Below are 13,050 nucleotides of genomic sequence, written 5' to 3' on the forward strand. Positions count from 1 at the left end.
TTTAGCATCATTACTCCAGTCTTCAGTGTCACATGATCCTTCAGAAATCATTCTGATATGCTGATTTGCTGCTCAAGAAACATAGGTGATCAATGTAGAAACTGTTTTTGCTGTGTAATATTTTGTGGAAACGGTAATACACTACTATTCAAGATTGAGGTAAAAAAAAGTTTATTCAGCAAGGATGCAGTAAATTGATCAAAATGAACATTTGTTTCAAATAAATGCTGTTCTTTTGAAATTTCTGTTCATCGAAGAGTCATAAATGTTACTGTTATAAGAACTTATATAAATAATTGAGCATCGATCAGCATATTAGAATGATTTCTGAAGGATCGTGTGACACTGAAGACTGGAGTAATGATGCTGAAAATTCAGCTTTGCATCACAGCAATAAATTACATTTTAGATTTGTTCAAATATAAAACAATTGCTTTAAATTGTGATTATTTTTTTTTCTTTTATTCTTTTGACCTATAGTGTATGTGGCTGCCTTAGAGTTTTTTAACAAAAAAAGGAACATTGAATGAGAGACTCATTGGAGAGAATTGAAATTGCACTTATTCAAGTGAAATGTTGCTGGCATTAGCCTTGTTCGGTCAACCCGCCTATTTTTTTTTTCCAGACCACTTGCGCATGGATCATTGCCTCCTAAAAGATGCAATTTCTCAACACCTCACGGTTGAACGAGTATGACTAAGTACTGGTAATGCATTTAGTGTTTTTGCTGTGCAACTCATTCCAATGGCGCTCACCTTTCGATAATTTCCATGGCTACCGCTCTGGAATATATTTCGTCTCAAAGGTCTTTCCCAGGTGGTCCTATTTTCTGAAAGGATGCAGACTGGTTAGGAACCCTCATTTCTTTCTCCAGACTCCAGATGGCCTTTTTTTCATTGAATTCTCCCAGCCTTTCCATGAATATATAGGCAGATGATTCTTTTCAGCACCTGAATTACATCAGGTCAAAGGCTCCATGAATAGACCCTCTGCTGCATTACCAAACCAAGCCAAACATTTGTGGCTGAAGAGAAATCCACTTAGAAAAGTAGGATTTAAATGCCTCAAAGGCAGTTGAGGAGGCTGAATTACATGAAATATGAGGTTTGTTTGTTTTCTGTTAGTAATAGGGGCCAGGACGTTTTATGAAACTCAAAATTGACATTGCAAAAACTTTTTGGTAGGGCTTGCCAAAGCACTTAGGGTATTTAAACAAACCTAACCTATTTAATTAAACTTTGGAGCTTGTTTCTGCTGTAGGCATGAATTAAAGCACAGATTGCGTATTACTGTATAATATTTGAAAAATTCTCTATTTGTTTCAAGGGAAGAATGTTTTGTTTGTTACCATTGAAATTTCAATTAGGATACTTTTCAAATCTTAAGTTGGCATGAAATGGCAATTTATCCTATCCATTTTCTAAATGCATGTTATTGATCTTTTTGAATGAATTTATCCATGAATTTGTTTTGCTTTTACAGTTTTTGCTCAAAAAGGTATAACTCGATCTTCCAATGAAGCGGCAGTCTTTTTGTTGACGTATACCAGGCTTTTCCAGTCATTTAGTCCGTTTAAACCCCATCCCTTTATTACAATTGTCTCACATTCAGATCTGCCTCCATCCAATCAACAACCGATGCACAAAACCAAGTCCTCTTGAGAAGTCTCAGTTAAGAAAAGATCTGTGGCTGCTTTCGCTACATTAACTTCATAGCATGCGAAAAACATTCAAAACCATTGTTATCTGTGAATGTGCGCCTCACACCTCCATAGTTTTCTGTCCATCGATGACGTCCAGCTACAGCTCCGTTGGCTGCTCATTTTTTCTGGGACACTACACAAAGCAAACCTTTAAATTATCGAGAGACTCTGTCCTACCTCTGACTTGACTCAGATTGATGTTTCTCGTCCTGTGATTCATGACCTGCATTTGGCTCTTTTGACTTGGGACAGTAAGCAGCCCTTACCTATGCAGTGTTATAAAGCTGTTCCGAAGCTTCTCGGACACTGTCATCTCAGCGTATCAAAGACGGTCCACGGTCTCTAGCTCGAAGATTATTTAATATGTCACTAGCACACATGATGAAGGCCACCTGTACTGTAAAGGGACAGAGAGAGAGAGTGAAGGAGCGAGACGTGGCATGAATAATAGAGTTTCTTAGAGGTGGGCTTCTCTAGGGAGGGGAAGATGGTTGCATGCTGTGCACAGACATGTATCTTGCCGCCAAAAAGAGCAGTAGTAATGTGTCTGGACGGGCTGCTCTGCGGAAAGCAGTCCGGCTCAGCCAGCACACTCCCGATTTGACTTGATTGCAGCAACTGTTGCCTTACTCCCCTGTTGGGTTATATTAGTGTTCCAGCTTGCGACAGCTCACTGAAGTGTCTTTAAGGATTTAATTCCCACTGATTTTTTTGCCTTTTTTTTTTCACTCCTCTCCAGTTACCACAGAACTTTTTCCTTTTAATTTGATTTTTGGTTTGCCCAGAGCAGTGCAGAACTGTCTAATCACCAATGAAATGTGCTAAAAAAAAAAAAGCCACCCTGCTGGTGTAGAGAGAGGTTCGAGATTTGAATAAACCCATTAGGCTAAATATTCAACATTACTTGTCCTCCACCACTTGTGTGATTGGCACGAATGATGTCTCAAATTGTGCAACTTTGTTAAAGTGATATTAATCTTAAGACATTTTGAAATGTGGCAAAAATGAACTTGAGCCATGTGTAGAAAGCAGAAAATCTAAAGGCCAAATTATACTTGTACAGTGTGCATGATGCAAATTTTGTACCAGAATAGTATGTGCGTACTGTACATGCACCACACAATTTTTGTAACTGCACATACTTGGTATGTACAGGTCGCACATGTGCATTGAATTTTTGCACTAATCAGTTGTTCCACAAGGTAGCAACCAGAGCTGGGTACATTACTTACTAATTGTAATCCATTACTGATTACACATTACATGATCTAGGTTACTAATTTTAGGTAATGTATTCTGACTGCTTTTTTATTTACTTTTAGATTACATTTTATCTAACTTGTTTTAAACTTACTATTGAGAGTACCATATTGGTATAAAAAAGCGAAGAGAAAGGAAATATAGGCTATTCCTTTTTAATAATCATTAAATGCAGTAAACATTACATTAAACCAGAGGTTCTTAAACTGGGCTTAATATAAGAACAATGCAATGGGTTTGTGAATTGATAAAGTTAATCATTAATTAAACACTAAAGTAGAAATATTTAATTAGTTTACCTGCATGTCAATGTGACCATTCAGTGATGTATCAATATGTAAACATGCAAATGTATTGTTAAATTATTGAAATATTAAGTTCCTCAGAGATATTTCAAGAAAATATTTCATGTCAAAGTGGTTTTGGCTGACAAAAATGTTTGGGAATCCATTTAAAAGAAGAATTAGGGTGAATCAGATTATGAATGATTTACTGCCATTGTGTGAATATGTAAACATGTAATCCATAAAAAGTAACTGTAATCTGATTATGAGCATTATAAAATCTAACATACTCTAATTGCGAGTACTCGATTTTTGGAATCTGATTATGTAATCCGGATTACATTTACAGTTACTGGCTCGGGCTGTTTTTTCATCATAGAAAACAAAACTAAAGAGAACAACAACAAAATACCGAAAACGGCAACAGACACCCGGACTGACAAGGTTATGATAGCCGCAACTTTAATTTAAAAGATTGCAAAGATATTTTTATCAGTCATAACTTCTGGAAAAACAGTGCAGAGACTTGGCAAATATGAATCTTGACTTTGCGCGTACTCTAGCATACACATACAAAAACAAAGTATACTTTGTGTTTTAGAGAATTGATTATGGGCTCTTTTGTTAGTTTTTAAGGTGCTTTTTTGTGTGTGTTAAAAGCTGTCCGGTCAGTTTGATCTTTTGATCGTATTGTTTCTGATCTCGTAGGTTGTGGTTTCGACAAACATCGCTGAGACGTCCCTGACCATCGATGGCGTGGTGTTTGTAATTGATCCTGGCTTTGCCAAGCAAAAGGTTAGTCTTCTCTCCTCTGCCTCACTTGTCTAATCTCGCCCCATCATCTGTTTCTCTTGCCTCTGAAATCCCCAGATAAACCCAGTGGCAGGGCTCTGACAGCGACTCGAGATGGAAAAGCTAGTTATTTATTCTGCTGACATTTCCCTAGCCCAGCTGCTGCTGTCATACATGTAGTCCAGTCAGAGATGAAGGATGGCTTCACTTTGGCATATTGCTGTGGTGCTATGGTGTGCATTTATTATTCACACAGCTCTTTCCTTTTCGTCGCACAGGTGTATAACCCTCGCATTCGAGTCGAGTCGCTGCTCGTAACGGCTATTAGTAAGGCTTCGGCCCAGCAGAGAGCCGGCCGTGCTGGACGTACGCGCCCAGGAAAGTGCTTCCGGCTCTACACTGAGAAGGCCTACAAGACTGAGATGCAGGTTTGTGAAACCAATCATAACTGCTGCAGGCATCTGGGAAGCGCACTTGTTCTGATTTTATTATACGCCAGTGAAATTGGTTGGATCGTGTTTTGGTCGATCAGCAGATGAGCCTGGTTCCTTCAAGTCTTTAGTACTTATGGTCACTTCTAGCCCCCTTTTTGTACATAGAACAAGGCAAATTTCCATGTCAATTTTTCTTTTTCTTTTTGTGTATCTTCCCTTTTCCTGTCAGGACAACACATACCCTGAGATTCTCAGGTCGAATTTGGGCTCTGTGGTGCTACAGCTCAAGAAGCTTGGTATCGATGACCTAGTGCACTTTGACTTCATGGACCCACCAGGTATGAGTTTTACAAATACTTTCATGAATATCTATATCTGCAGTAGACTTCAGTAGAAGATTTTGCTAAATTAAGACAAAACAACGAGAAAAAGATGTTGGTTAACACAACATTAAAAATTACCATAGTTTAAAACCTGTAATATTGATTAAGTACATTAAAAACACAAACCAACACTTTCTCGTCTGTGAAAGTTTATCCTATTTCTTTGTGAATTTAAATTTTGGTGTTTTTTTTTTTTTTGTTTCAGCAATTTACTTAAACCACTCAGAAATCTATAGCAACATGCTAAAAGTGTTGAGAACACCATAGCAACATTCTAAAAAGCACGTTTAAAAAGCTGCATCCCAATTGGCATACTATCCATTCTAATTAGTATTGAGTGAAATGAATATGTAAACCTGGATGTTTTAGTTTTTCCTGTGAAAATTCAGATCCTTGCATACTCGGCTAATATGGGCCACCCATTGTGCATTGGACGTGGATTCAATTAGAACTACAAATGCAAATAAAACGTGTCCAAAAACTACAAACATGGTGGATACGAGAGACTGGCGGTTCAGTAAAGTTTATAAAGATATGTTTGGTCATTAACCTTTAAATGCATCATTATGTAAACGCATAAGGAGTGTTCTCGGCATGAAAGACACGTGACTGGCAGATCAGCATGCCTCTACATTTCTCTCCAATACAGTAGGAAATTAAATGAAACTAAATGTTGAAGATGTTAACTGTGACAAGATGATTGACAGGGCAGTTTAATTGGCGACGGAATGCACGTAACTAAGCAACAGAGCATTCCATTAAAGCAGCTGTGACGAAGTCATATGGCCCAAATCTTGCCTACTCTTCTGCTACACACTTAAAAGTATATACCTTTTCTTCACAAAAAGAGTATGTACTTTCAGGGCATATTGGGATGAATTTATTCTCATACGCACACATACATATATTTCTGTAAAAATGGTACTTTTTTATAAAAATGCTTGGTATTCACATTTTCTTCCGAAATGTCAAAATCTATTTAGCTCTTTTAGTGTTATGCATAGTTTGTCCTGCTCATTTCGGAGTATCTGGTGCAGCTTGGGTAAAAAAGCAACCAGACACTGCCTTTCCTAAACTGACTGATATTTCAGAGTCTGGCTTTGCTTTGATCGTGTAATTGCTTTTATGCAGTATGAAGACTGAGGTGGACATTCATTAAAAGTGCATGATGGCCAGACTTGTAATCGCTGAATAGTAACGACTGGAACTTTTTCGTGTGATTGGCTCATTGTCTTTTCTGAAAGGTTCATGACCTTAAAAGATCTCTAAAATTGCCTTAAAAATGTTGAAGCTTGTGTAAAAGCTTTCTGCTTCCTAAAGCCGTGGTCACACTAGACTTTGAGCACGTGAAATTGTTTGCAACAGTTGTGATATGACGTCATGCTCTGCAGCATCTTTTAGAAAACTTAAATTCAACACACAACAAATTATAATACATCTAAAATGTAAATATATGCAATCTAATCCACTTTCCTGCAGCGCTGCAGTTTTAAATTTGTTCTTTTAATTCAGTTGCGAGGTCATGCTGTTAAGTATCGATCGGCTGTTGGTCACACGGTTTCATGTGATGCGAATTTGCAGGTCAGAGTTCACCAAGCTTGAACTTTGCAATGCAGCGAAATGCGAAACTTTTCGCACGGGCTTGCGTTTCCGGTCTGACGCATTCGCATGCATTTGAATGGAAGTCAACGGAACGAGAAGTGCAGTGTGACCGCCCCTTAACATACCGTTGCATTTGACTATCTACGTAAATTTATAGCTGGGTGATATAAAAGGGAGATGGTATTCAGTATCGATATTTATGCATTTGTTCTGAAATATCTTAAAAGGGTTATATACACACACACACACACACACACACACACACACACACACTCTCTCTCGTACAGACCGTATATTCTATTGCCCTAGACCAATCCTACCCCTAAACCTACCCCTCACAGGAAACTTTGTGCTATTTCAGATTTTCAATACACTCCATTCTGTGTGATTTATATGCGTTTTGAAAAGTGGGGACATGGCATAATGTCCTGAAAAGTCACCTTCTCCTTGTAATACCTATGTCATACCTTTGTCATTATACAAATTTATGTCCTCATTTGTCACAAAAACACACACACACACACACACACACACACAAACTTAGTCTATCTCAGTTTGTTCTGATTCTTCATGTCATTCCAGACAGACTGGATCCATGATCAGATCTCTGTGTGGAGCACTGGCTGTTCTCCGACAGAAATCTCACTGGATAATTACAATTAATGGCAAAATGAATGTTTGGAAATGTAAACTGATATTTCCTACTGACACACTACAGCAAAATATAGAAATAACTTAAATGCACTCAATCAGACACGCAAATGAAAAAACAGCAGGGATTTGTATTGCTGGATGACGCCAATGGAAGCCATTTGCCTGGTGGCATTTGCCAAATGCTTGCTTATACTTTCTTCACTTTAAATCACATTTAGCTTTCTCTCTCATTGATTTTGCCTTCCGTTAACTCCGGCACGTTCTCTGCTATAGTTAATTCTGATGTGTTGTCCACATGTATAAATTACTTTTTCCAGCTGGGTTCACTGCATGACACCTATACTTAATTTTTGCCTCAAACGTATTACTTGCTTTAGCACGAGTAATGCAACACCCTTTCACAACAAATAGAAAAAGTATGTCTGATAAACCAGATCAATACTCATTCATAATAACAAACTTGACCGCTGCACTTTTTTTAAATGAAGTTTTCCTGACTCATTGATAAAGACAGCCGCAGTCTTTCATCCTATTCAGCAAACTCCTCCAAACCTTAGGCAATGCTAATTTTCAGTTAACATGCAACTGGTCATTAGAGCCAAACTCTCTAGAGCCAAAGGTCAGTAATTGAATTTGTTGGTGTGTGACCAGTGTTGATGCATTAAGTAGAGGTTCCTCTCTATAATTGAATTAGTGGCACTGCTGTTTGGAACTGCTTGCATGTCAGATGAAAAATTAGCCCCCTTTGTCTTGAATGAAAAGTTAGTTGTACAGGAGACCACAGCCACAATGTTTTCACAGCAAGAAAATGGCTTTCATTATGTGCATTTTTGTTTTAAATAAGGTATCTAAGACAAGTATCACAATTACGTTTTCCTCATGCTTGGAGTTAGATTTGAAAAATCAAACTAAAAACCAGTGAATAATTCAGTACTCATTTATAAAAGTGTAATCAATACCTACACTTGCGGTCTTTGCGCTTGACCACTTGTCTACCTGTATTTGGCCGAAGTGTTCAAGTGGGTGTGAAGGATGCAAGTGTGTGTAATACCTTTGATTACCCAATGAGAGGCACAACATATTCGTGGAAAAATGCAAGAGCTAACATTTTAGTAACATTTTCAATACTTTGCACTTCTAGATGTCTTCTCAGATGTTCCTATAAAAATACAATTTAATTGTGGTGCTTGTAATTAAGTGATAAGCAGCAGTTACAAACATTTGACAAAATTCACATGCTCATCTCTGAACCAGTACAATGTGCAACACTTTACATTTTACTACCAAATTATATATTGCACTGGGAAGTGATTTCATAATATGGGAGTAATGGGACAATCTTAGCCTGAAATACTGCTCTAAAGTGTGAATTTAGTGTTTAAGGGCCTAAAGTTGGGACAGTCTTGCACCCTTAGTACAAAATTAAACAAGACAATTTATGAAACTGTATATGCATCAGTAATGCAATTTATAAATATATAAAATAACATTTCGAATATTGAAATATGGAGTTATTTCAGAAGTGAAATAAACCTTAATTCATAAGGAATCATTGGTCACACTTTAGTTGGGGACCAATTCGCACTGTTAACAATTAACTATGACTTTCGCCTCAGGCTCCTGATTTACTGCTTATTAATATTTAATAAGGTTGTTGTTAAGTTTAGGTGTATGGGGTATATTAAGGGATCTAAAAAGATGGTCATGCAGAATAAGGCAATATGTTCTTTCTAAGTAATAATAAACAGCCAATGTGCTAGTAATATGCATGCTAATAAGCAACTAGTTAATAGTGAAAATTGGTCCTTAAAGTGTTACAGAATTCTTTAATTTATAAAGAAACAAAGTTTGTGACTGTGGGACTGTCCCATTACCCACACTTGCACCTCTTAGGTGTTGCCAAGACTGCAGGTGTGGGTAATGGGACAGGCCCACAGTCACAAACTTTTTCTTTATGAATCAGCCATTTTGAACAAACTGATTGAATGAATGATTCAATAGCTGGGTTTCCATCACCCTGCTTTTATGCACATTTTGAAGTATCGCATTAGAATCGAGTGATGGAAACACTGAATTTCGAATAAAAATGCCTTAATTCGCAAAAAAGTTTTTACGCTCGCTTGAGGTGGTTTTTGACTTGTGTGAAAAAGGGTTAATGCGAATAATGGGAGATAGAAATGCATTTTGCGAATAAATTCCTCCAAGCTCATCAAAAAAGTCATGTGACTTGCACTATGGGACGGCAAAACCTGCCTAACCAGCGGACCGATCTCATTCACAGCATCTGAAATGTTGTTATGGTAATTCGGAAATGCCCGAGCAAAGTCTGTCAAAGTATTTCTGTATAATTGCCTCCCAGAACTGTTATACGACTGCGTTCCCAAACAGCAGCATCCACCTCCGAAAGCAATGACCGCATTCATTGTGTTTCGTCTGCTCGCTCTGAGGTGCAAGTAATTTATTATATAGGAAAATTATTATATTCAGTAGGTTCTCCTACTTTTCTTAGTGATGTATAGTGCCAGTTTATCAGGAAGTGATGATTTTATTCTCTTTGACTCGTTGGATGGAAACAGTGCTTGTTCGCAAATGTTTTGTGCGATATTCCAGTTTTGCGCATAAGTTAAATTTGCAACTTTAACCCGGCTAATAACTTACTCATTAAGACTTTCTGCCCCTCACTGGCAGTTAGTTTTATTTCAGTATTACTTTTTTTAAATGTATCATTAATAAATTGCATTTATGCAATTGTAATTTTATTAATTTATTTAATTTTGTAATAATATTTGTAATTATTAAATTTAATTAAATGTAAAAATTTGACATAAAATTACATTTTAATAAGGGTAGTAATTGGGGGCCAGGCCCCACAGCAGGCCTAAACCAGCACAAACACTCACTAAACACACTGCTAAACAAATATTGTCTAATTATTGTCATCGACAAAAATCCACCCCCCTTCCCCCAAAATCCTCAATATTACACACCTTTACTCTGAATGCCCGAAAGCTCCCGTAGTATTTTCCTATTTAGTTTCACATTTCAATTTCATGTATTATAATATATTTTTTCTGTCAGCTCCTGAAACCCTGATGCGAGCCCTGGAGCTGTTGAACTATCTCGCGGCGCTGAATGACGACGGTGACCTGACGGAGCTGGGCTCCATGATGGCTGAGTTCCCTCTCGACCCCCAGCTGGCCAAGATGGTCATCGCCAGCTGCGATTTCAACTGCTCCAATGAGATCCTGTCCATCACCGCGATGCTATCAGGTAGTATATGCTCACGTACACACGACCCCTGCATATGATCTAAGAGTTATTAGAGTAGTCTAATGGACTATGAAATATTAATTCTTTGTAGCTCACGCATTATCAATTATCAGAGAAAAAAATGTTAGTCTTCTGTTTTGTCTACATATGCATAATTTCAAATTGCCAACCAAGATAGTCATAATGGTTGCATAAACGAACAATCTGCTTTTAGCTGCTTGGCTGAAGCCATTATCTAGAACGACTCTCAAAGGAAGTGCTCACAAACAGTCCAGTGTCCTAATGTGTCACACTGTTAGACTGCCAAAACAGAATGGCGCTTGAAGCTATTTAATGTCTGATGCAGAGGGGTGGGGGAGAGAAGGACATAGGATACGATTGCTTACTAGCGCTTTAGAGGTTCAGGCTTTGTCCATCAGTCTGACCTGACCAGAGTAAATCTTCAGATCGGGTCCAGTATAACCTAAACTCATAAGCATTTGAACCGCACTTATTCCTAATTACACTGAAAAAATATTTAGGTCTAAATTTAAGATTTATGTTTTTGAATTGCATGTAGAATTTCAATCTGTAAACTTAATGTGATGCATATTTGTCAGTCACAGTAACCAGCTCTCCTACATTTCAGCTAATTGAATATTGCTTGTTTCAACAGCTAGCCAAAATGTAACCCTGTTTATGTATTTAAATTAAATAACTGTAATAGTTTGCAGGTGACTCTAATCAATTTGAGTAAACGCATTTTGAAAATATTTGCATACAGTATTTAAAGAATCCTAATAAACTATGCTGTTGTTTGAGTGCAGAAATCTGACCTGTTTCGTACCCATTTTATTTATGTATGATTGGCAAATATGCATCACAGTAATTTAATTCGATAGTTAAAATGGTGTGTTCAAGTCACATCAGAAAGATTGCATTTGAGTTCAACTAAGAAAACCTTTCAGTTGCAATGGATGTAGCATCTCTGTATTGACAAACTTGTTGAAATAAATGAAATAATTATGAATTTTTATTTATACAGTACTATATAAAATGATCCAAATTGCAATTGTGCAAAATACGACAATATTGTACAATTAGACTATGAATAAAATCGTTATGAAGGTGCTGTAAATTAAAAAAAACTTTTTTTAGAGGTGTGTTTAACTGATGCATTCAAAAAGTATCACCTGAATGTATTTGATTTTTTTTTTTTTGTCTAAGTGTTAACCTTAGATGTCTCATATCTTCTTAATTATATGACTTTTGTTATTCTGTTTTCGCCATAAAGATTGCCTTGCTGCTGACATGGCATTAAAAAAATACAGCACCTTCATAAATCGAATACAATTACAAAAAAGCGAAAACGCACTGATGCACATTGTTGATTAAAACAATAAGCCCCAAGAAGCCGTGGTTTACAGTGAATTTATAACAGCTAAGGGGCGTTGTTAGGTACGACGCGAAGCGGAGGCACGACCCCCTTAGCTGTTATAAATTAACTGTAAACCACGGCTTCTTGGGGCTTATTGCTTTTATAAAACAGTTATTCCATACGTGTAGTAAGGTTTCACAAAATAAAACCGCGCAAATAAAGTGTAATGATGTTAATAAAAACAGTATTCTTCCACCAAACAATGTAGTTCCTCAGAAACAGTTGTGGTTGCAACAAAGTGGTTGCCAAACAACAGACAAACGTAAACAAAGGTGTATGTTTGTAGAGTAATTTACAACAGCTTCGAACGTGGCTCAGCCAATCAGAATCAAGGACCGGAACACTCCGTTTTATAATCATTATTTTAGTTTAAAAATCGTATTTTCTAGAAATGGTACATCGCTATCTTGTGCAAATGGGTTTAAATGTGTCATTTGAATAATTAGTGCTCATAAACAGCTGTCGAGACTTGTACTTTTGAAATAAAAGGAGTAGAGGCTTGGACCCGGAAACAGCACTCCTTGCGTCATGACCTAACAAGCAGATTATGACTTTCCAATCTCCTTCAACACACTAAAATTGTGCAATTCAGATGCATCCTAAATTCAATCCTAAATATTTTGAGGGTGTGCTTTGTAAATGAACACACGTAACATCAATCGAGTGACTCCCAGAAGAATATCAGACCCCAAGTGTAACTCAATCTGCGCAGCCGCAGTTCCTCTCTTCCAGAAAGGCAAGTCAAAAGCCGAGAGAAGCGTCTCTCCCCCCCACCCCGTCCTACCATTTGGTGTAGCGTACCCTGTGCCATGCTCTAGCCTCAGAACTAGGCCTTGTGTCCTGTCTGGGTGAACGCTTGACTCATCCCTATGGGCGGCTATGTTGGGGCCCATACCAACCTTGTTTAGTCCCACAGTGCTTTGTGCGGCCCACCGAAGCTAAGAAGGCAGCCGACGAGTCCAAAATGAGGTTCGCCCACATCGACGGGGACCACCTGACCTTGCTCAACGTCTACCACGCCTTCAAACAAAGTACGTATACACGACACACACACACACACACACACACACACACTAGCATCTTGTGCTCATGTGAGATGATTCCCTCCACCCATTTTTAATTAGCCTAATTGCCTAAATCTATTACAACTCATTTCAGGTTGTTTTTGTAGGTGGCCAAAAATTGTCATTTGTTTCAGCAAAATCGTTGCCTGCGAGGCAGCGCGCTATTAAAACTGTTCTGAAAGGCACAG

The 13,050-nt window shown here is 37.8% G+C and overlaps 1 protein-coding gene across 1 annotated transcript in view; it reads left to right on the forward strand.

Annotated features, from left to right (window-relative positions):
* Window positions 1–13,050, forward strand: part of dhx15 (DEAH (Asp-Glu-Ala-His) box helicase 15) — a 39,807-nt gene that overhangs the window by 22,004 nt on the left and 4,753 nt on the right. The window contains exons 7-11 of the mRNA XM_016490652.1: window positions 3,955–4,041; window positions 4,317–4,466; window positions 4,702–4,810; window positions 10,190–10,381; window positions 12,707–12,829. Coding sequence (XP_016346138.1) covers window positions 3,955–4,041; window positions 4,317–4,466; window positions 4,702–4,810; window positions 10,190–10,381; window positions 12,707–12,829 — 661 coding nt within the window. The remainder of the gene's footprint in view (window positions 1–3,954; window positions 4,042–4,316; window positions 4,467–4,701; window positions 4,811–10,189; window positions 10,382–12,706; window positions 12,830–13,050) is intronic.

This window comes from Sinocyclocheilus anshuiensis, unplaced genomic scaffold, assembly GCF_001515605.1.
Source record: "Sinocyclocheilus anshuiensis isolate Anshui unplaced genomic scaffold, SAMN03320099.WGS_v1.1 scaffold206, whole genome shotgun sequence".
NCBI lineage: Eukaryota > Metazoa > Chordata > Actinopteri > Cypriniformes > Cyprinidae > Sinocyclocheilus > Sinocyclocheilus anshuiensis.